At 44.4% G+C, this 24,567-nt stretch overlaps 1 protein-coding gene across 1 annotated transcript in view; it reads right to left on the reverse strand.

Annotated features, from left to right (window-relative positions):
* Nucleotides 1-1,112: 1,112 nt before the first annotated feature.
* LOC145398712 (uncharacterized) overlaps nt 1,113-24,567 on the reverse strand; it is a 35,200-nt gene continuing 11,745 nt past the window's right edge. The window contains exon 3 of the mRNA XM_080271513.1: nt 1,113-1,216. Within this exon, the coding sequence (XP_080127639.1) occupies nt 1,113-1,216 (104 nt within the window). The remainder of the gene's footprint in view (nt 1,217-24,567) is intronic.

Below are 24,567 nucleotides of genomic sequence, written 5' to 3' on the forward strand. Positions count from 1 at the left end.
CCTGACATCATAGGAGTGCATACTTCATGAGGGAGAATGACAGTCGACATCTAATCCAGGTCATAACTGAACTCTGAGGTTGATGCTTCTTCTCAGAAAGAACCTGAGCCAGTTTCGAGGAGAATCTCACCGCCTGTGGACCCATCCCACCTGATGCTGTGAAAACAAGGGCAGTGAATCGACCGTGATCCACATGCTGGATCCTTTTTTGATAGTTTGTTTCCTGTTCACTCCTCTTGTGTGCAACCTCGAGACACTTCGCAGAGACATGCTGCCAGAGGATCAAATATCCCAAAATCGAAGAAACCCCTTTGCCCAAGTTTCCAGAAACTTCGAGGACTGACATCCACTCTTGCATCATTTGATGTGTTTGCTGTTCTGTGTATGAAGTGCTCACCGTGTAGAGGCAGCAGAGCTGGCTCTGTGGTGACATCTTGGCACTTTTGATGTAGCATTTTCGCAGTGAGGTCGCGTACATCATCTTGATGAATACGCTACTACTGCTGCAACTACTACTATTACTACTACCATCACCACCAATATTACTACTATTACTGCTACCACCACCACCAATATTACTACCACTACTACTGCCACCACCAATATAGCTACTACTACTACTACTACTACTACTACTATTATTGCTATCACCAACAGTGCTACTACTACTACTGTTACTACCACCACCACTTTTACTAATATTACCTCTCCTACTACTACTAATTACTTCCATTAACCATAATTCTTCTTCTTAGTACTCTGCATTTGCTATCTTCACCATTGCTACTATTGCTACCACCAGCATTGTAACTACTGCTACTATTACTACCACCACCACTGTTACTACTGCTACTATTACTACCACCACCACTGTTACTATTATTACCTCTATTAAGCTACTACTACTACTAGCTACTTGCATTAATCATAATTCTCCTTAGTCCTCCAAGTTTCCAGTCTTCAGACCCCTAAATTAAGTGTCACTACTCACATAAATTTTTCACTTTAAAAACGGAAGTCACTGAATTACTGTTAGTGAAGGCTATTTGCCCACGGATATCTGGGCGTAATGAGTGTTTTTCATTTTGTTTTGATCATTCTCTTCAGCATACTTACCCCCTATCCACAGCAGGAGAAACAGGACTGTTTTTCTGAGCTATTATCGTCAGTGGTAGTGGAAAGTAGGTGCTCTGCCCAACGTAGAAATCGCACTGACCTGCTCATAAAGAGTTCTGTGAGTATTATGACACTTTATAGAGGGATGCAGAAATACACACGGGTCCGTATTCTCGTCGGTTAAGGAAGCTCCCTAACATTTCCTCCATAGCGATCTATTTTTTAATATGGGTAGTCAAAATCCTTTGTAAGTTATTTATGAAGAGTATGGTGATGTTATAAGTAATTATATAACACAAACAAGGACAGTAAGGTGTAAAAAGCAAAATAAGTCGTTGAGGAAAAGGGGTTAAGGAGCTTTCTTATCCTACGAGAATACAGGCCTTGGTATTCCAGGAGAATGTTTTCCCTTCTCTGTCCCATTTTTGCTCTATTCCTTACGCAGGAAAGTCTAGGTTAGGATAGCTTTGTTTCCTGGGTACCAAGTTATGTTAGTTTGTTAGTTAGGTAAGTATAGGTGAAGTTTTGCCTGAGAAAAAAAACTGGACGTGTAATCATCCTGGGAAAATCAAACTTAGCACGTAGAGCAAAAATGGTACCTGAAACGGAAATCAGGGTGCCAGGAGGAAAGGACGTAACTTTGGAGAATTATAAGTGAGGGAATCTTCAATAAAAAATACTTTATTAACGTGGGTCCAAACTGAAACCGTAACCGAGCTAGGGTTATTGGTGATCTTATGACAGGTTTTTTTATAGTTAGATGTGTAGCTATTTTTCCATAGATTTATATATTATGGTCATTAACATATTTAGATATGTGATTTTTTGTTGATTTAAATCTGAAGTGATTTTTCATATATTTAATTTTTTTTATCATTCACATACTTAAATTTTAATTTTCATACATTTAAACTGAAGTTATTTTTTCACAGATTTGGACTTTTTTCATATATTGTTATTTTTGGATTTTTTTCTAATATTTAGGGAAGTGATTTTTTTCACATATTTAGATTTTTAAGTCCTCGTCCCACACTGCTACAGGCTCCAACAGCAGTAGTTCAGTATGGGAAGGACATTGCCCAGTGGATAATTCTCATAAGGTCAGCCTTTCAATGTACACAAGATCAACTCAGGCGTCGTAATAACACTTGCCTCTCAATTTCGTTGTCTTTATTTGCCACGTAATTACATTGTCCGCTTCACAACTCCAGAGCTGCACTAACTTCACAAGGCCACAAGTAAAACTGACTGAACCTCCTCTATTCTTTCCCCCATCCTATAGAAACTGTGAGGTACCTGGTGTGGTCAGTACCACGAAAGGTGAACAAGGTTTATTTGTTTCATTTCAAAGATCTACCCATAGGCATTGAGAATGTGCATGATAGCAATCCCAAACAGGTAGCTTACACTGGTTAGACAGCTGCAAATTTGTGTCGAAAATCTGTTTTCTGAAGATTCGGAAAATAGAGTTGATGGGTGGGTGTGCACATGTGGGTTTAACTCACTTTTAATGATCATTGTGTTGTTTGTAATTCATGTTTTGTTGAGTGGAGTGTTGGTTATAGGAGACACAATGCAAAATTTTATCAAAATCCACTGAATAATAAATGAGCCTGACATCACCAAAGGTTGGTGGTCTCTAAATGCATTCTCTTTGTCACAGTCATTCCGTTTACGAAACGTCAAACATTTTAACATCAAGGAATGTATATTAGATAAGACTCAAGTATCAGTAGAATCCAACTGACAGTTGTCATGGAAAACAGCGCCAACTTTGACCCCCTACAATATACTGCCACGTAGCGTCTAGCATTCTCAGAAGCCTTAAATAAATATACTTCCCAGGAATGTGATATGAATCAACAAATTTTGTGACATATTTACTTGGCTTACCTGTGCATACCGCAGCATATGCTAATTTCATTAATGTCTCATTTCTTTAATTATCTTGTGTCTTATCAGGTGCATGAGTGAACGTTACTCTGCACCCTGAAATGGTTCAGCATACAGAGAAGGCATGCATAATCCATTCTGGCAACGATGTTCCACACAGTGATCTCTTATCATTAAGAGACTATGTTTCTTGGGACACTCTTCTTAGAGCTGCCAGAATAAGACAGCACATACCGCTACTGGACATTTCTGCAACAGTAGGAGAGGGAGATGTGCCAGAAGTATAAGCATAGAAAATGTCGCCAGATGTTCACTATGAAGCGTGCTTTGGATGAACCTGAAGGCAAAGATGACGGCTCCCTTTTACAGGTGAAGGGATGTCCCGCAAGGAAGCAGGCCTCAGCCTCAAGAGTTTTAGATAAAACTTGTATATTTTGCCCACCGGCAAAGGCAACACAATACATAAAAGGGCCAAGAACCAGAGAGCCTCTGATAAAATGTGTTGAATTACAAGCAGACTCAAGATACCAGAAGTGGCACAAACTGTAATGACACCAGAATTCTAGCTCTTGACTCAAGAGAGCTTGTTGCAGCAGCAGACATAGTATCATAAGTCCTGCTGCAGACTTTATACCAACTTAAATGGCATAGAAGACGGTACTGACACATGCACTCTATAAGATCCTGAGGACTCTGATTACAAGTACAAGGAGGCTGAAGAGGATGCCTATGACCACTTGTTGCAGTATATCCGATGTGAAGTGTTTAACCCACCGACTCCCGTTGACATATATTTACGTCCACACGTTTTGTCACTGACTCCCATTGACAAATATAAACACGGAGCAATGGCAAGGTCTCTAATTTGCACAATTTTCAATTTTTGCGAGTGATTATTGGTACATATACATGGGACACCTTCCTCTACAAGATGCCAGGCAGGGTCAATGCCTTACCCTGCATGACCTCCCCTCCCCCCGCATGCCATTGTCTCGGCAATTCACCTGTTACCAGTGACCTGGCCAGTAAAGACATGTCGTGCCGCGGTAAGAAATTCAAGGCCAGAGTGAATCCCCAATCGATGACAATGTGAAGGACAAAGTTTATGTACCATTAGAGGAAGAAACAGTCAGAAATGTTGATCAGATAATGTTGCCAAAAAAGATCAGGTATGTTGATGTGTCTGATGAGTTAAACAATGCTTATATTGCCTATATTACAGTGTGTTTTCCAATATACTCTCGTACTACATATAAATTCGTACCAAATAAATAAATAAATACCGTTTATGAGTTGCGTGGAATAGTTACCCTCCCATAGAACTCGTTTTCTTAGGAGCCACCCTGATAGAAAACACAGTAAGGTAAGGGGTACTGCTACCTGTATAGTGTATTTTAAACCTCAGGTGAGCTATTTCTCTATGAATTTTCGATGTTTCTCATCAAATGTGGAGGTTTGAACCAAAAAATTTTTTTTCCAAAATTGGTCGGGATTGGGGGGGGGGGGGGTCAGTGGTGGAAAATCGGCCGGGATGGGGCGGGTTAAACCACCTACAGTTATGAAACTAGCAGAGCTTACAAGTGTGTTACAAGACCGCATGCTGTCCCTTGGAGTGGAAATACGAGAGTCCACTATGACACACTTTCAAAGGAAACTTAAAGCTGATCTAGGAGACATGCTTCATATATTTGCCGATGAAATGGGAAAGCTCTTGGTATTTCTATACAGCTTAACTGCCTATGACCTGTCTCGTGAAAATCAGCAGCTGAAGAGCAAGCTGAAAATACTTTGGGAAAACTGTACTCTAATGTTCAGCAGACATCGGAGTGAGCAGCGTGACACCTAAGATCTGTTATAAAAGACCAGGATGAAAATAGACAATGACCATTTCTACCCTCAGCCCTAACTAGTAGTGTGAAAATCCCAGAAAATGTAGGAAAGTTCTTTTTTGCGCTGATCAGTGGAGATGTGCCTTCCAAACAATCCTGAAAACTAAGTTCACTGCTAGTAGACTCACTTGCTCAGGATCTTATATATGCAGTGAGTGGGGGATCTCAAGTTCCACCTACATATGTTCTTCTGCCATCTGCTGTAAAGGCACTGACCGGCAATGTTAAGCTTATCCGGATTTTGAACAGGCTTGGTCATGGAGTGTCATATACAACTACAGTAGTAAATTAAACTGCCCTGTGCCTGCTAAAGCTCACTGGTACTACAGATAACTTTATCCTGCGAGAAAATATAAAAGATCATGTATTTACAACTCTTGCATGAGAAAACATTGATCAACAAGAGGAGACCCTGACAGGAGAGGGATCGTCTCACAGAGTTAGATATAACTGTTCAGCCACAGATACTTGTATCAAAGCCATAGAAGCCTCCTCTTCCAGCTATTCAAAAAAACAGGAACAGAAGGACCCCTTGACTGTCTATGTACCAGGGAAACAAGTCAGTCCTCCTAACCTCAAAAGTGTCGACTGTGATAGAACTAATGTGACTGCTGAGGCACACAAGAAGAATCTTGTATGAATGCTTACAAAACAGGTCGAAGGAGACAATGAACAAGTGATGGGAAAGACAAGTGTCAATATTGTCATGAGAAGAGACCTGACAGTGACAAATGCTAACACAGGATATCTCCCAACTACAAATGCCCCAGCAACTGATATGGAAACCTTACATGGAATATTAAAGCACTCAGTGTAGATCAAGAACACCCTCAACCTTTCCAATATAGTAGTTGTGTTTGATCAGGCAATCTATCCTAAGGCTGTAGAGATTGTGTGGAAACATGCTGACAGATTCAAGAATGCAATCTTGCAGATAGGAGCATTCCATTCTATGTGCAATCTACTTTCCATTGTTGGAAAACGGTTTTAAGATGACAGGTTGAAAGACATTATAATAGAAGCTGCTATTGTTGCGGAAGGATCAGTTGCTGGTGTCCTGGAAGGCCGCCAGTACAAGAGAACAGCGAGAACCCACAAAGTATATATGAAACCTTACTCCACATTGTCTTCAAGGAATTCGTCCCATGGATGGAACAAAATCATACACCACACATTGAAGAGGGACTATAAATTATTCATGACCTTCATGAAAATCTTTGCTCAGAGATGTATGAACAGACGATGTCAAATGCGAAACTTGATGGTTTGCGTCATTACTTTGCATCATGCATAGATTTTCTTCAACATGACATTGGCGCTTGTCAGAATTCTGGATGAGCTACATTGACATTGTCACTGTATTGCTTGGTCTGCTACGGCCTACTAGGGAGGGAAATTGGAAGCTCCACATGGCATGCATCCGTTCAATGATTCCATGGTGCTTTGCGCATGACAAAGTCAACTATGCACGGTATCTTAGTGTGTATTTTGCTGAAATGTCTAACTTGTCTGACACAAATCCAGATGTCTATGACAGTTTCAAAGAAAGCTGGTTTACTGTTCAGATAGGAGACTTCAGTATATTTGGTTGCATCCCTGATGCCAGGCAACAGAAGAACAGTCAAGAAAGACACCAAAAATGCAGATGGAACGGAACTTTTCACTTTAGTTTGAATGCTGGTGCTTCAGATACTACTACCTTACTGCAGAGTACAGAAGTACTTACGTCGGGATGCTGCATGAGATAGGTCAGCTAAACAAACCAGACATGCAGCATGCTGGTCTGCACAAGCCACGAATGCGGAAAGATGAAACTGCTGTTTGTTCAGTGACTAGTGTCGTTGGTGACTTGGTGATTACTTTCAAAGAATCAAGCGAGCATGTCAACATTGTAAGTGCCACTGTAGCTCCAGATAATGTTGCAGCAGATCTAAAAGAAGCACATAATCGTGGTGAAAATGCTTACGTGAACTTCAAAGTGATAAGACTGGAGACCAGTCCTCCATTGATCAAATTCCATGATCTTCCCAGAATGAAGGTTAAGACTTTCAGTGAAACCTGAAAAACCAAGAGACTGAAAACCAATGGCAGACATTCTGAGAGCAACCACTTGACTCTTTGGCAATATGCTAATGATGGCACAGATACAGGAACTTGACATGAAGGAGATTTTAAAATTCACACTAGGTCCCTTGCCATGGTCGCCTACTACAGCTGATGGCCTGCCGAGGAAAACGGCCAAGTCTGTACTTTCCAAGGAGTTACAAAATATGTATCTGAACAAGAAGAGATTCCTCCATCATCTGCATGCATAGCAGATGGAATGGCTGTTGTTTACAAGATAAAAGGAGAGAAGTAAATCATTGGAGACATTGCATCTTTGGTTTTGTCAAAGGCCCTTCATGAAGCATCAAACAGTGACAGATTAGATGTTGTCTTTGGTGTTTATAATGAAAACTCTATCAAAAATGCTGAGAGACAGTTACGCTAATCTACATCCAGTAGCACAGAATTCAAAAACATTCAATCCAAACAGCTTGTTGTACAGTGGAGAAAAATTCTTACGCCACAAGCAGCAACACTTCTCTCTTTCAGTTCCATGCTTTTGAATGGAAGCAGGAGAGACATGTCAACAAAGTAAATGGCAAAATTTTATTTGTCACATGCAATGATATCTGTCATCGGATAAACGTCCAAAGTTGTGACACTGTGGCAGAGCTAAAGACAACCCAAGAAGAGGCTGACACACGTATCCTTTTACACTCAGCTCATGCAGCGACCTGTGGTTTCAAGACAATTATCATCGTTTCAGATTATACAGATGTGTTCCTTTTGCTACTAACCTTCGATAAAAACATTCCTCCTTCACTTTATTGGAAAAATGGAACCCAGGCTAGATTGAAATACACAGAGGTACAGAAAATCGCTAGGATTCTAGGTGAAACAGTTTGTGAGGAAATTATTGAAATGCACAATTTTACTGCATGTGACCCAGTCACCATATTTGCTGGAGGTGAGAAGCTGAGCGCCTTTAACCCGCCCTGTCCCGTCGACGTATGGGTACGTTGCAACGATTTGCATTTGCCAGTCCCGGCGACGTACCAGTACGTCGTGCAATTGCAATGTGCATAATTTCGACAATTTTCAAATTTCGCGCTTGATTTGCAGTACGTACCCTCGCCTGACCTTCCCCTACCTGCCACCAGGCGGGGACACTCGGCGACCCCGCGCGACCCGCGCTAGCCCGCCACTCGTCCACTCACCTGGTAGCCACGGTCCTGCTCAGACATGGCTAAGAGAGGTCTCTCAGACAGCGAGATTCAAGTCGTCCTGGACACCTTTACCAGCGACAGTGATTCCCCACTGGATGACGAGGAGATGGACAAAGATTATGTGCAGCCAGAGGAGGAAGAAACCACCATCAGTGACAAGGAAGTTCCGTCACCCAGGAAGCGGCAGTACGTGACTTACCGTGCTGCTAGAGAGGGGCAGGAGACAAAGAAGGCACGTGGTATATCCTATCCCTATCCCCAGCGTGATTTGGAAGGAGAATTCGAGGTCGAGGACGAGGACAGAGCCGTGGGACGTGCTGCCACGTGGTATGGACGGGAGGTCATTACACATTGTGGCCCAGAGCGCACACTACATCGTATGAGCAGGTATGGGCCTAGCATTCTGTTTGGGGAGCTAGGAAGTCAAGTGGAGGGAGTGGGGAGTGAAATGGAAAGTCCTGGGATTAGGGAAAGTGAGAGTGACGTGAGTGAGTCATTGCTCTCCCTACGTAGTGTGAGGCGGCAGAGTGTATCACGTGGGCCAGTGCGGGTGCGTTCCTTATCACGTGGGGTTGTGAGGGAGGGGGAAGGTGGGGAGGAACCACTCCAAAGCACGTCTTATGCTCCCCAATATCCCCTAACACTTGGTCGAGATAGGTTGCGTGAGAGAGCACGTGGTGTGGTAATGGAGGGGGAAGGTGGGGAGGAACCACTCCCCAGCACGTCTTCTGCTCCCCAATATTCTACTATTTCATCCCCACAGCCCCCTAATGTTCCTCAAGGCCGTAAGGGTAAGGGAAAGGGAAAGGGTAAAGGCAGAGGGAAGAGGAGTGACAGTGGGGAAGCCCTCCGTACTCCTTCTCCCCCACCTCCCCAACCAGGATCTCCTCGGCGGTGATGGGGCTGATGGGGACGAGGGATTTGTGTCGTGGGATTGGGAGGATGGGAGTGATTTTTCTCCCCTCATTCACCCCTTCACTGAGCAAGGGCGATCTGGCTGCATTGCACCAGGTATTCACAGTAATTCCACCAGGTTGGATTTTTTCCACCTGTTTTTCAGTGAGGCATTCGTGGAGCAGATCGTTTATCAAACAAACCTGTTTGCAAGCGCCCAGCGCCTAGAAAGTGAAAGATTGGGAACCAGGAGTAGGCATTCTATGATCTATGATTACCCTGTCTCCCTTCCAGAAATGTTTTTATTTTTTGCCCTGGTCCTTTTGATGGGTATTATAAGAAAGAATAGAATTCCTGCTTACTGGACTAGGGACCCTGTTATGTTTACCCCCATATTTGGTCAAGTGATGAGCCGTAACGTTTCAACAAATTCTAAGTCGCCTCCATTTTTATGATGCTCATGACCCTGCAAATGCAAACAACACTGACAAAATGAGGCGAATTCGGTTGGTCTTTGATCACCTCAGGCAAACCTTTCGTTCCTCATTCTATCCCTATAGAGATCTCGTCATAGACGAGAGTCTCGTGTTGTGGAGAGGCAATATTTCATTCAGACAGTATATACCCAGCAAAAGGCACCGTTTTGGGTTCAAGATCTTTGTTATGTGTGACTGTAGGACTGGATACGTGCAAGACACAGTCTTGTACACTGGTGCACAGACAGACATAATCGAAGATCGAAGTATTGGACTGTCGGGAGCAGTGGTAAAGACGATGATACAAGACTACTTTCATCGCGGTCACGTTCTCTACCTCGACAACTGGTACACTAGCCCTCTTCTTGCTCGTTATCTTCACACACATGAAACGGGAGTCTGTGGAACCGTAAAGGTGAACCGGCGTCACATGGCCAAGGTAGGGCGGAAACTTGCAAGGAGTGAGGTTGTCTTCTTCAAAGCCAACAACATCCTTGCAACAATGTGGAACCACAACAGAGAAGTAAGCCTCTTGTCCACGGTTCACCGCCCCTTGATGCACCGTACTGATTCAGTAGATTACCGTAGCGAGAGCAGGAGTCGTGTTTGGAAACCTGAGTGTGTCATGGATTACAATATAAACATGCGCCTCGTGGACCAGTCAGACTCCATGATATCGACGGTAGAGTGTGCCAGGACCACGATGAAGTGGTATAAAAAACTGTTCTTTCACTCGCTAGATATCACTGCTCTGAATTGCCACCACCTTCACGCCATGACCACAGGAGTTCAGGAAACATTTGAAGGGTTTGTGAGGGAGCTCGCAAGAGAAATCTTTGCAAAGTATGCTGTTGAAAGGCCCCAACATCGCACCCGCACTGCCCCTATTGCCCAAACTCCCCAGAGAATATCCGGCCGCCATTTCCCCACTCCTATCCCTCCCCAGCCCAACAGACCTAGGCCCCAGCGCAGGTGTCACGTGTGCAGTAATTCCCAGGTGAGACTCACGACACAGAGGAAGGACACCCGCTATGAGTGCATGCAGTGTGACGTGGGTCTCTGTATTCACCCATGTTTTAGTGAATATCACACGTTGATGCAATTTTAGCATGGTGTGAATGCGAAAGGACGCTGAAATTATGAGGGAAATGCGACAGACAGACACTCAGTGAAATTATCAGTCATGTGGATCTCCAAATATTAGTATAAAGTGCCCACGGGTAGAACATAAGTGAAAACATTGTGTGTAAGTATATAAATCTGCCCTAAGTTGAAACTTACATAGAGAGGGTTGTATGATGCGATATTCTGTCGCTCAGTGCAATAAATACGGCCCGTAATTATATAATTATTATTATGTGACATTCTTACGGGTATAATATAAGTTCAAATTATTGTATGTGATGATATATATTCTAAGTCAAATATTCATAGCGTGTGTATAAAGATAAGAATTCCTGACGTTCAGTTGAATGAATAAGGCACGTAGTAGTCAAAATAAAAGTCAGCAAGTGATAAAGTGAATAATTAGTATATAAGTGTGTGAGTGAATTAGCATATAAGTGTGTGAGTATTATGTATGTCGAAACATTCCCTGCGAGGGTATTTTCAGGCGATATTCTCACGCTCACTTGAATAAATAATGGCAGTAAGTATGTACAGTGCATTCTAGGGGTGTAAACGTGTGTAATGTAAGTGGGAAATTATAATTGGAGTGAATAAATAAAGTAGATGATGAAACACGAGTGTTTGAGATCGTGGTTGCTACGTGAATATGCGCTAGCATATCGCTAAATGCCCTCGTAATGAATGAAAATAATTGAAAACCTTTACAGTGGTGGAGGAAAGGTTCTATGTAAAGGGGAAAATAATTGGAAAGTGATAAAACAATTTGGTATGTTGAAATACGAGTCATAGCGAGTGCGCTTACTAAGCTGATGTGCGCTATACTTATGCTGCATGTCATCATAATGAATGAAAACATCTGAAAACACTTACAAACAGTTATAATTGGTAAATTGTCATTGAAACAGAAGTATACAAGTAGAAAAAATGATAGGTTGACTCATACCAGAAACTTAGCATATAGCATGTTACGACTCGGACCAAACTCGCTATGCTCGTGCGATGGTACAATGCTTATTTTTCATATATATGTGTCTGAAATCCATTATATTGTTACTGTTATTGTTTATTAGTTCAAATTCAATAAATGTAGAGGAGTTGTGTGTTGTTTCTACCATTATTCCTTACCACAGAAAACGTAAACGCATATCCAGCCCATTACAGAATACGATACCTGCCGGGGGGAACCGCACCTGTACGGACCACTTATAGACCGCAGGAACCACTTTCTTTATGATTTTCCTTCGTTTCTCGACCTAAGCGGAAGTTTTAGCAAAAAAAAATTTTTCCAAAAAGGCTCGGGACTGGGGGATGTCATAGGTGCGGAAAACCTCGGGACGTGACGGGTTAAAATGCCGAAAGATGACATTCAGCTACAGAAAATGTTCTGTGATCTTGGGAAAGAATGGACAGTATCCCAGTCTCTTAAAGACAGGCTAGAATCGTTCATCTGTAGGCAATATCAAAAACTGCTATGGAAAATAGTTAATGAACTGAGCTATGGGATGTTTGCATCCAAAAAAGAAATAATGAGCAACACCATCTACCATCCTGCAGTAATCTCTATCTATCTATTGCCAGATGCCTCAATCCCGTTTGGGGGGCCACAAACAAATCGTCTCCACGTCGCCCTGTCCCCCCATTTCACTGCCCTGCTCACAACTCACACACCCCTCTCTCTTATACCTCTCCATCCCATCCCTCCATCACATCCTCGGCCTCCCCCTCCCTCTTCCCCCCTCCACCTCATTCACATACACTCTCTTCGTCAGTCTTTCACCCTCCATCCTCTCCACATGGCCAAACCACCTCAGTGTGTTCCTCATAACGCTTCCTATCACATCCACATCAACACCACAATGCTCCTTTAAATCCTCATTCGTCAGCCTGTCTCTCCATGTGACTCCACAGGCTCCTCTTAAATAACTCATTTCCACTGCTCTCACTCTTGACTTGTGTCCTTCCAGCAATGTCCAAGCTCCACTTCCAAACGTTAGAGTTGGTATCACAATACTGTCATGTAGTAACTTTTTCACTTCCATGCTCACTTCCCTGTTTCTTATCACTGCTTTCAAAAGAACCAGGAGCCTTTCTTCCCTGCTGTACCCTTTCAAACACTTCACCCTCCAAACCTCCATCCTTACTCATCACACTACCCAAGTACTTAAACGTACTCACATTTTCCAATTCCTCACCATCCAACCTCGCTGTACATTCACTGACTTCACCTCTCTCAAAGACCATCACTTTACTCTTCCCTACATTCACCTTTAGAATCCGTTTCTTACAGACTCTCCCAAACTCATCCACCAAGCCTTACAGCTCCCCTTCGTCTTCACTCAACAGCACAGTATCATCTGCAAACAACAGTACAGGGAGTTTCCAAACACTATCCTCTCTCACCAGGGCCACTCCAACATCCGCTACCTTACCTTGTACCTTTTTTATTACCCGATCCATGTTCAGATTGAACAACCATGTAGACATGACACATCCCTGTTTCAACCCAACCTTCAAAGAGAAAAATTCACTTAGTTCACCATCCACATGCACTGCAGCCTTAGCACCATCATACATACTCTTCACAGCATTCAATAACTTCCCATCTACTCCATATATTCTTAATACTTTCCACAATCCTTGTCTATCTACTCTGTCATATGCTTTTTCCAGATCCATGAAAGCCGCATACAACTTCTTTCCCTTCTCTAGAAACTTTTCCGCTAAAGATCTAAGAATGAATATCTGATCTACACAACCTCTTCCCTTCCTAAAGCCTCCCTGTTTTTCTCCAACTAATTCCTCTGTTCTTTCTCTAACTCTGTCAATAAGTATCTTTCCATATACTTTTCCTATTATACTAAGAAGACAAATGCCCCTATGATTACCACACACTTCTTTTTCCCCTTTTCCTTTGTACAAGGGAATAATTATACCTGACTTCCAATCCTCCAGGACTCTACCTTCGTCCCAGGCCAATTTGCACATCTTCCACATCCATTCTACTACTATCTCTCCCCCATGCTTCAGCATTTCACCACACACTCCATCAATTCCTAGGGCTTTCCCCAATTTAACTTTCTTCATTGCTTCCACAACTTCTATCCTACTGATTTCTTCCTGTCTTCTCACCTCCCTTCTCCCAGCCATTCCCCAGCCACTTATACTCGCATTACTTCCATCCTGCATGTTCAACAATTCCTTAAAGTGTTTTCTCTATCTGCTCACTTTTTCTCCCTTCTCCACTAGTAATCTACCATTTTTATCTTTCACTCCCCTGCTAACCTCACTTCCACCCTGTCTTACTCTCTTCACCTCTTTCCAGAACATTATCTTACAGTCCCTCCACTTTACACTCAAATTCCTTCCAAATTCCTCATCCACTCTCTTCTTACTCTCTCTTACTAATCTTTTCACCTCTCTCTTTCTTTCTACTTATAACTCTCTCTTCCGCCTCTCAACTTCTTCCATGCCCCTATGTCTCATCCATTCATTGTATGCTTTCTTCTTTTGTGCCACAGCCTGTTTCACCTCTTCAGTCCACCACGCTGTTCCTTGCACCCCCCCTCCGTCTTCTCTTCCTCCCACACACCACATCACATGCTGCACATATTTCTTCCGTAAATATCCTGCACACACCTTCCACATCCCCCATCTGCTCCAATTCATATTTGCCCAATCGTTCCTCCACTTCTTTCTTATACTCTGCCTTTTTTTCATCCTCTTGTAACCTTTCCACTCTCCTTGCAACTACTCCTTCGTCTCGTCTTTCCCTTCTTCTATTTCTCCATCTTACTTGGATCCTAATTCTGGCCACCACCAAGTAGTGGTGTCAGAAAGTCCACTCCCCTAACTTCTATAAGCTCTTGCGTCCATTACACATCTTCGCATCCTTTCATCCACACACACATAATCAGTCATTGCCTTCCTTTCATTCAGTTCACCACCCACCCTTCTCATCACTTGCCATGTATACCTGTGGATCATTTTATGCCTGAAGAGGGTATTGGCTATCACCAACCCCCTCCCAGCACAAATGTCCATTAACGCACTGCCATTCTCATCTATCTCAGCAGGCACACCCCACTCACCAACTATTCCAATCACCTTCACATTCCCTACTTTACTATTAATATCACTGATCAAAAACACTCCCTCATTCCTTCCAAACTTTTCCATGCGCACTTCCACATTTGTTCAGAACTCTTCTCTCACTCTGCTAGCACGATCTTGCGTTGGCGCATACACACACACAATCACCCACATTTGTATTCCAACTTTCAACTTTACCCACACAGTCCTTGACCCAAGTGATCCATACTGTCTTATGCTCTTCTTCCGTCTTTTACTCACAACTATACATGCTCCTTCCTTTGCCCTCTCATTCTCACCTACTCCTGCACATATACCCCATCCATACTCCCATTCTCTCACATTTTCTCCTCACCATTTTGTTTCAGTTATTCCACATACATCCACTTTCGCACCCTCAAGAACCTGGACAATTTCTCTCTCTTTCACCTCATCATTCGCTCCTCTTACATTCCATGTTGCCATTACCAAGTCCTTCGTCCGGTCCTGGTCAGCATTGTTTGGTCAGTCCTTGTCCGAGGCTTCTTGTTTGTTTGTTTTTAGTTAGTTGTTTTCCGGGGAGGGGCACTAACCCTCCGCCAACCCTTTTAGTCACCTTTTACGACAAGCAGTAATGCTTTGCAAAAACACATTTTTCGTACAAATTTTCAGACAAGTATCTGGTGATGTCTGGAACAATACCCACAAGTACCAACACCCAGTGCATATGGTTGGGAGGTGAAAATTATCAGAGGAAAAGAAAAACTCACAGTAACTATCTTGCACAGCACCCAAATGTAGCTGTGCTGTTAATGGGTTGAAATGTTCGGAACTCTGCAGACTGTTAACATGTGAGAACCAGCCATCTGATGAACGTGCTGACAGAAAAATGAATGTGATCATGCTTATGATGATGATGATTATGAAGATGACGATTACTAGAAAAATCTGTTGATCATCAACATTCTCCAGACATTAGTCTTTCCAACAGTGAGTGTATTCCCAAAATACAATAATTTTAACAAAATTTATGTCTTCATTTTCAACAGAATATGTATCACAAAGAAAATAAAACTGCATATTTTGTTTCATATTCTTTCACAAATGTATTAGGCTAATTCATCCGACTGTGGTAAAAAATTTCAGATTTATTTGACGTAATTCTGTGCATTAGGGGCATCTCCTTTGATGGGCTTTGTAGAAGGTAAACTACCGATTCCAATTTGCTAGCATGCAAAAATGTGATCATCAGATATCTATCTTTCAGAATATGACTATTAGAATTGGTCATCTTGAATGGTACCGATCGCCCAAAGTTGGGGTACAAGGTTCACAGACTATTTATAACCTTCCTCACTATTCGATTGTTCTGGTTGCCCCTACCGACAACAGTTCCAAATCTGAGACACCCAAAATTCAATTGCATAATTTAACAATCATCGAGATACACTACAGAGAGAAAAAATAAAGATTAACGCATTATGTTACAACACACCTTCACTCATAATAGCAGGCTACTCGGCAACTCTGGCAACTTATAATGCATGAACCACAGGGAATATTCCAGTATCTCCTTGCTAGCACCCCTGCTTCTTAACATTACCCCCTCCCTAGTCCTTTTGTCATCCCGACAAAAGTACACAAATTTTATAAACATAATCTGAAATCCAAACTAAACAATTAATCGTACACAAAATAGTGCATCAACTTACCAAGTTTTCTTCTTTGACACCCCCCCTTGGGCAGCCACCTTGTCGTGGTGGGGGGGCTTGCGTGCCCCTGTGATCCCACAAGCCTGCCCGTGGATGTAACGACATCCGGCAGGGTCTTCCATGCAGGTAGGGTTGTGGGTGAGGGGTCTGACTAAGCGCTGCACGAAACGTAGGTTACCCGTATGGGTCATCGGTGCTGCCTTCCAGAGGGATTGCCTCGGTGCTGTCCTGAGTTGGTTGGTTGGATGTCCGGGCTGGGGGGTGTTGGGGACGGGGGTCTTTGCACTGGTGGGAGCAAACTTTCGCATCACGGGGTGTCCTTTTAGGGACACCCTCTGGGGACGAGGTACCCCACTCCCATCAGACCGCTCTCAGTCCCCTCACTCCCTGGTAGGTGGTTTCCCTTGGCTCCTGGTGCCATTTTGTCTCAAGCATGTATTTATGGATACATCCCGAACTCCTTTAACCACTCGTGTGGTCAGTGACCAGCCGCACGAGTTGGCATCACCTGGTCACTCTGGCCGATGACCCTGTGCCCCCAGGGTCATCTGCCAAAACTGCGAATGAGGATGCCCTTCCTATCGAGGTGTTACCTGGTGTTTTTGTTAATAACACAAAATAAATAGTCCTTAAAATGGATAATGGTACTTCCTGCCAGAACCTGAATTGTTTTCAGATTCGCAGTGGTCTAGTTTCAGCATGTGGATTTACCCCCAAGGTCTCTCTGCAGGGTGATGGTTCTCTATTGCTAGAAGTCAGGAATGAAGAGAGTTCACGCATCCAGTCCCTAACTATGGTCGCTGGTTATCCTGTATCTGCCTCACATCACTTGGTCCTAAATCAGTCCCGAGGGGTTGTGTCTCGTGACTTGATCTCATATTCTGATTCTTCCCTCTTAGAGGGGCTGGCTCCTCAGGGAGTTGTAGCAGTACCAAGAATAATGAAGAAAGTTGATGGGATTTTAACCCCGACGCCCACTCTTATCTTGACATTTGATCGTCTTACTTTGCCAGAGGTCATCACCGCTACATGGTGGAAGCTTAAGGTTAAACCTTATGTTCCCTGACCCAAAAGGTGCTATTACTGTCAAAAGTTTGGTCATGTTCGTCATTCTTGCAGGCGGGAAGCGTCTGGCCTTTCTGAGGTTTGTGGAAATTGTGGTGCAATTTCTCATAGTATGGATGATTGTTCTCAACCCTCTAAATGTTTGAACTGTGAAGGAGCACATGCAGCCTCCTCAAGGCATTGCGAGGTATACAAGTATGAATATAAGATTATTTCTGTCCGAAGAAAGGAGAAAATTTCCTTTTCTGAGGCAAAGGCCATGGTAAGGGAGCAGTTCCTTTGCCCTGTGGTTACCTTTGCTGCTATGTTGTCTCGCCATAAAGCTACCCGGCAGGTGCCCCTGCCATCACACAATGCCCCATCAAATTCTCGGGGTTCTACTTCCCGGTCTTCTCAGCCAGGGGGTTCCACTGAGGGAGTGCAGACTGGAAGCACCTGTGCTTTCTCCAGGGAGGTGCCTCCTGTCTCTGGGGGTGTCCCCTAAGTGGTGGTTCTTTCAGCGTCTGGGAGTGCCTCCCCTATCCTGGTTCCTCCTGTGACAATCACCCGTGTTGATGCTACACCTTGCTTTGACACATCCAAAACTCCCGATGTCCTTCCTGTGCATCCTTGTCCTGACATATCCAAAAAAAACAGTGTCTCTCATACTCCTGTATTGGCTGATACTCCTGTACCGACTGCTGCTCCTGTACCATCTGCCTGCTCTGCTACTGTTGTTCACTCTTCTTTACAGTGTGGCACTGCAGTTTCTAATGCTTTAAGTTCTGGTGCAGAGATGGAGATTGCATCTGCCAACCTCAAACGTGTGAGGAGTGAGGAGTTTTTGGGTGACTCCCCTCCTTCTAAGGCTCAAACTTCTGTACCGCATGAGGATTCTGAGGGGGCTCTTTGCTCGACAACCCAGCCAGTGGTGGCGACTAAGACTGTGGGTGTTCATGACGGCCCTTCTAGGATTCCCGTCCCTGCCTCTTGCTCAGGTGTGGTGGGGCCTGGGTCTTTAGATACTCAAAGAGCTCAGTCGCTTGCTCCCTCTGATCTGTCACCCAGCGGCCAACCTTTGGTTGATTCGGTTGGCTCCGAGGTGCCAGCTGAACCCTCACATGGGTGTGCGGACAGGGCACCTGCATCTTCCAAGAAGGTCTCTGTGCTTCGGACTCATTCTGGCGATGGGTGGGACGTGTCTTGGGGTAAGGGTACTTCCACCCATGGAAACACTAAATCTTCATTATTTTCTCGGTTGGTGAGGCAGAGCTCCACGCCTAGGAAGAAGGGCTTTCACTCCCTTCCCAACGAGGTTGCTACATAGCTTTAGTGTTTATAAGTTCATAATATATAATACTAATCACTATGGCTCAATCGGTACCAATCTGTCTTCAGTGGAACTGTAGAGGTGCCTTGGCAAATTGAGAAGAATTGCAGTTATTACTCTCTGCTCTGAACCCACTATGCGTGTGTCTTCAGGAGACAATGGTGGGGGACAGACAGTTCCCTTCCATTAGGGGGTATGAGGCCTTCCACGCATCTCCTCCTGGTGGTAGCGGTGGATGTGCAACTTTGTGCCGTTCTGATTTCCCCTTTATTTCCTTTGAGATTCAGTCCCCCTTTCAAGTCCTAGCCGTACAGATGCACGTTGGGAGGTGCTATACCATCTGTTGTCTGTACCTTCCACCTTCCATACCTGTTATACGTGCTGATCTAGAAACCCTTATTAGCCAACTTTCACCCCCTTTCCTACTCCTTGGTGACCTCAATGGCCGCCATCCTTTATGGGGTGACTCATTTTCAAATCTCCGGGTTGATCTTCTTGCCTCTTTGGTTGGGGATTTAGATTTGGTTGTCCTAAATGATAGAAGGCCGACCCATTTTCATGTTCAGAATGGCACGTATTCTGTCATTGACCTTACCATCTCCTTCTCTGACTGTGCCCTTGATGTTTCTTGGGAGGTTTTGGATGATCTACATGGTAGTAACCATTATCCTGTAGTGGTCCAGCCTACTAGCTCTGTTCCTGTAGCCTGTCTGCCACGCTGGTGTCTGGACAGGGCTGATTGGTCTCTCTTTGAGGAACTATGTGTATTTCCCAACAGGGTTACTGATTTTTCAACTATCGATGATGCCGAATGTTATTTTACTAAGACCATTTTCTCAGCAGGGGTTCATTCTATCCCATGGACTTCTGGTGTTTTTTTCCGGAGACCTGTGCCATGGTGGAATGATGACTGCTCCATAGCAAAGGGAACTTACAAAGCAGCTGCTCGCCGGTATTTTACCAATCATAATGTTTTTCTAAAAATACAGTTTTGCAAAGCATGTGCTCACTATAGATGGGTCATGAAGAATGCTCGCCATAACTCATGGAGGTCGTATGTTTCTACGATTACATCTTCAACTTCAATGTCTATGGTGTGGAAAAAGGGCAAGATTTCTGGTAGGTTCTCGCCCCCCTCCCCTGTGGTGTTGTGCCTTCACGGAGAACTTGTGTCTACACCAGATGCAGTAGCCTCTGCTTTTGCAAATCAGTTTTACGCTGTCTCCACAAAGGATCCTTCTCAACCATTTGCTACCTTTCATACGAATCAGGAGAGGCTGGGTCTTGACTTTCGCTCTCATGGCAGAGAGCCGTATAATTTCAAATTTCAGCCTCCGTGAGCTGCGTGCTGCCCTTTCAGAGTGTCGTGACACTGCTCCTGGGCCTGACGATATTCCATACGCTATGCTGCATCATCTTGCAACTGATTCACTTCAGTTTTTATTGGACCTTTTTAACCGGGTTTGGAGTGAGGGCTCTATTCCGAGGAGTTGGAAGTTGGGTTTTGTCCTCCCCTTTCCCAAGCCTGGTAAAGACCATTCCCAAGTCTCCAACTAATGCTCTATCACTTTAACATCATATGTGTGCAAGCTGTTCGAAAAGATGGTCAGTGTCAGGCTTATGTGGTTTCTGGAGAAGGGTTGCTTTCTCTCTCCATCGCAGAGTGGTTTCCGTAAATTACGGTCCACTTCAGACAACCTTATCAGGCTCGAGACGTCAATCTGTGAAGCTTTTGCCTCCAAGCAACATTTTGTGGCTGTGTTTTTTTTGACCTTGAGAAGGCTTATGACACTGCCTGGTGCCATGGCATCCTCCAACAACATCATGCCTTTGGTTTACATGGTCGCCTGCCTGTGTTGCTTGGAGACTTCTTTACTGATCATGTATTTCGGGTCCATGTGGGTTCTACCCTCTCTACGCCACTGTGCCAGGAGGAAGGTGTCCGACAGGGGAGTGTCTTAAGTGTTTCCCTGTTTGCAGTGGCCATCAGTGGTATCAATGACACTGTGCCTGCTGGAGTATCCTCATCTCTTTATGTGGATGACTTAGCTACATGGTTTTCTGGCTCTGCATGTCTGCTATTGTGCAGCGTATGTAACTTGCCTTGGATAAGATTTCTGCCTGGGCCACTTCCAAGGGTTTTCGGTTTTCCCTTCAAAGACTGTGGCTATGTACTTCTGTAGGATGAGAGGGGTACACCTGGACCCTGATCTCCAGCATTGTGGGAGGAGACTCCTTTGTGTGACAGAGACGAAATTCTTGGGCCTGATGTTTGATTGTTGTTTGAATGGGTCTCACACATGGCAAATCTTAAAACATCATGTATGAAGGCTCTCAGTCTATTGAGGGTTCTGTTCCATACCTCTTGGGGTGCTGATCGAAGGACGCTCTTGCATTTGTTTCAGGTATTTGTAACCTCTAAGCTGTCATATGGCTGTGAGGTATATTCCTCTGCCAAAGAATCAAGACTAAAAACTCTAGAAGCTGTCTATCATGCTGGTCTTTGCCTTGCAACTGGAGCTTTTCTGTCCTCTCCAATTCCCAGCTTACTGGTGGAAGCTGGTGTGCCTCTCTTAGATCTACTGCATCAGTCTGTTGCAGTACGGTGCTGGCTCTGGATTCGTCGCCCTCCAGACTCACTTGTCTGTGAGGGTGTGATGAAACAGTCTTGTCTTTTGTGTTATAGTAGACACCCTCACATGCCTCGTCCGTTTGGCTATAGGGTTCAGGATATAATGGAGGGGTTTGGTTTGTCGGCAGTACTTGTCAGTCCTGTTCGGATCCCAAGGGTTGCACCTTGGATATTGCCCAAGGTGACTTTCTGCAGGCCTTTTGCAGGCTTAAAGGATAGTTGCTCCTCAGTGTCTTTTAAGGTTATTTTTAGAACATTGTTCTAGTCATGGTGGTTCTGCGCCTGTGTATACTGATGGCTCTAAATCCGCATCAGGTGTTGGTTTTGGAGTGGTATTTCCCAATTTTAGCCGTGGAGGTAGTCTTCCTTTGGTTGCCTCAGTTTTTACTGCAGAGTTGTCAGCCATCATTTTAGCCTTGAAGTTGGTGTTTGTTCACCCTGACAATTATTTTACTATTTTTAGCGACTCTCAAGGGGCGCTTTTGGCCCTGGACTCTTTTAACTTTTCTCATCCCTTAGTTTTAGTTATTTTGGAGTGGCTATTCCTCATCCATCATCGGGGGAAGAGATTGGATTATTGCTGGGTTCCCGCACATGTTGGTGTGGTGGGCAATGAGACAGCGGTTGCATTGGCCAAGGGTACAGCTACTCAACAGCCCCCAACAGAATATCCACTTCCTGCATCTGATCAAACACCTTACTTGCGGGACAGAATGCATGTGTGTTGGCACAGACGCTGGGATTGTGTTGCTCATAATAAGCTGAAAGAGGTCTTTCAGTGAGTGGTTGTGCCAAGGGTTCTCCCTTCCATACCTCTGCGATTGGAGGTAGCTCTTGCTAGGCTTCGCATTGGGTGCTCTCAGCTTACACATGGGTTCCTGATGGGTGGTGAGACTCAACCGTACTGTGATGATTGCTTTGTTCCCCTTACTGTCCGTCACTTGCTGGTCGAGTGTCCATGTTTGGGGAACCTGCGTCAGAGATTCCTCCATAGGCATAGAGGGGTAGATGGTGCCTACTGTCTCTCCTCAATGCTTGGTGGAGCCAATAGCATTTTTACTGATGTTTTTGGTTTTCTTCAGGAGGCGGGCCTCCTTCCACTTTTATAAGAAATTGTTATTTCTTTTAACTATTCTTTTCTTTTACTATTTTCAGTGTTTTATTTCTAGAAAAAGTTATTAACTTTATATCGATTATGCACTGTTTATTTGCCATGTGTTTTAGCTTGTTGTCCAGCGGCATATGACCTTAGCAGTTGCGCCGCTAGTTTCTGCTACAATCAATCAATCAATCAATTCTTCTTTGACATTTCTGATGACATCCCTGCTCCTCCGCATAGTCCACTCTTCCTGGAATGACTTGGTTCTCTTCCTGATTTATTTCTTCCCTTGTGAAACTGTCACCATCCTCTTCTGCTTCAGCCCATTGGTCCTCCTCAACATCATCTGTTGTTCGTGTGCACAATTCCTTCAAGACGTCCTAGCCGTACTGTTCTGGCCTATGATACTGCCATAGACGATTCACGTGTGCTACCTTTGGCCGAAACTTCCGATCTCCCTGAATCTGGTATGTTACACATGAGAGGCAGTCCATCACAGTGTAGGGCCCATCTTGCGGTCTCTGCAGAATCAGCGACTAGCCCTTCTTCCAATGAGGATTGTATAGCCAAACTTCGCCTCCTTCTTTGAAGCTCACCTTACTTTCCCTGGCATCATACTTGCGCTTCATCACTTCGCCTGAAAACTTCAGAGCTCCTCGAACTTGATGATGTACCTCAGCCAGTCTTCCTGAAGATGCTTCGCATAGCTGGAGGTGTCTGTAGGCAGCTCTTCACCAGGTGGTGTTCTCATTAACAGATCAATTGGTAATAATGGCTCGTGGCCCAGCATCAGTTTTGCAGGGGTGTGCCTTGTAGACTCATGGGATGCAGACCGATATGCCATCAGCAGCGCAGGTCATTTCTGGTCCCATTCCATCTGTCCCTCTACACAATACTTAGCCAGTTTTTGTCCCAGGGTTCAATTGGATTTCCCCCATTCCACATGATTGTGGCCCTGATGGAGTCGTCCTGGTCTTCATGTTCCCCAGCAACTTGCAGTACTCACGGAACACAGCAGGCTCGAAGCTTCTACCCTGGTCTGAATGAAGCCCTTGTGACATCCCAAAATAATAGAAGAATTGGTCAAGTAACACCTGAACAACCGTTGTGGCCTCCTGATAGGAAATGGCATATGTTTCTGGCCACTTTTTAAAGTAGTCTATGGCAACACATATATACCGGTTTCCTCTTTCAGTGAGTGGCAGAGATCCAGCAATTTCCACTGCAACTCTTTCCATTGGTGCACCCACTTGGTACAGCTGAAGATGGGGGAAACCACGTTTGTTTGGTCCCTTCTTGGATCAACATACATGACAGACCCAACACATGCATCAACATCCTGCCATGCCAATCCAGTAGAACCTCTGTTGCAGCCTACTTAGAGTTTTCTTGACTCCCAGGTGCCCACTAGTGATCTGGTTATGAGACCCTTCTAAGTCCCCCTACCTCATTTTCTTAGGTACCACCAGTTCCCAATACTTGCTGGGGCTATCAGGTGTCTCCCACTGTCACTCCAGTAGTCTTTTGTGCAAACGAAGAAGGTCCCACTGACTCCAGCAGCTTTTAGTCGCAGGGCTGAACCCAGAAACCTTTTCCCAAGATGGTAGCACTGTACTCCGCTGCAGCTGCTCTAGCACAGGTTGTAAGAATGTATCCTCAATCTGCATTCTCTTCTGGTCTTCTTCAGCTGACACTGGCTCAGTCACTGCAGTACGGCTGCATTTCTTGCAAAGATCTTCATTCCTACTACACTGCTTGCAAACTGGGTCTCAAGGTCAATGACTCAGGCTGTTAGCTTTGCCATGTACCCTCCCAGGATGGTGCTGCAATTCATAGTTGTGCTGGTCCAGTTTCTCGATCCAATTTGCCAGTTGTCCCCCTGCAGCCTTCTTCTTATCCTCCTTTTTCTTCTCTGAACATTCAGAACTGAAGTTTCCCACCTCACCTCATGCCCAACTCCTTTTTGTTACAATTGCAGATTTCTTTGCACTGTTCTGAAACTGTACTTGGTCCT

Source organism: Coenobita brevimanus, chromosome 46 (genome assembly GCF_032717465.1).
Source record: "Coenobita brevimanus isolate Jiangsu-jjx chromosome 46, ASM3271746v2, whole genome shotgun sequence".
In the NCBI taxonomy this organism is placed as follows: Eukaryota; Metazoa; Arthropoda; class Malacostraca; order Decapoda; family Coenobitidae; genus Coenobita; species Coenobita brevimanus.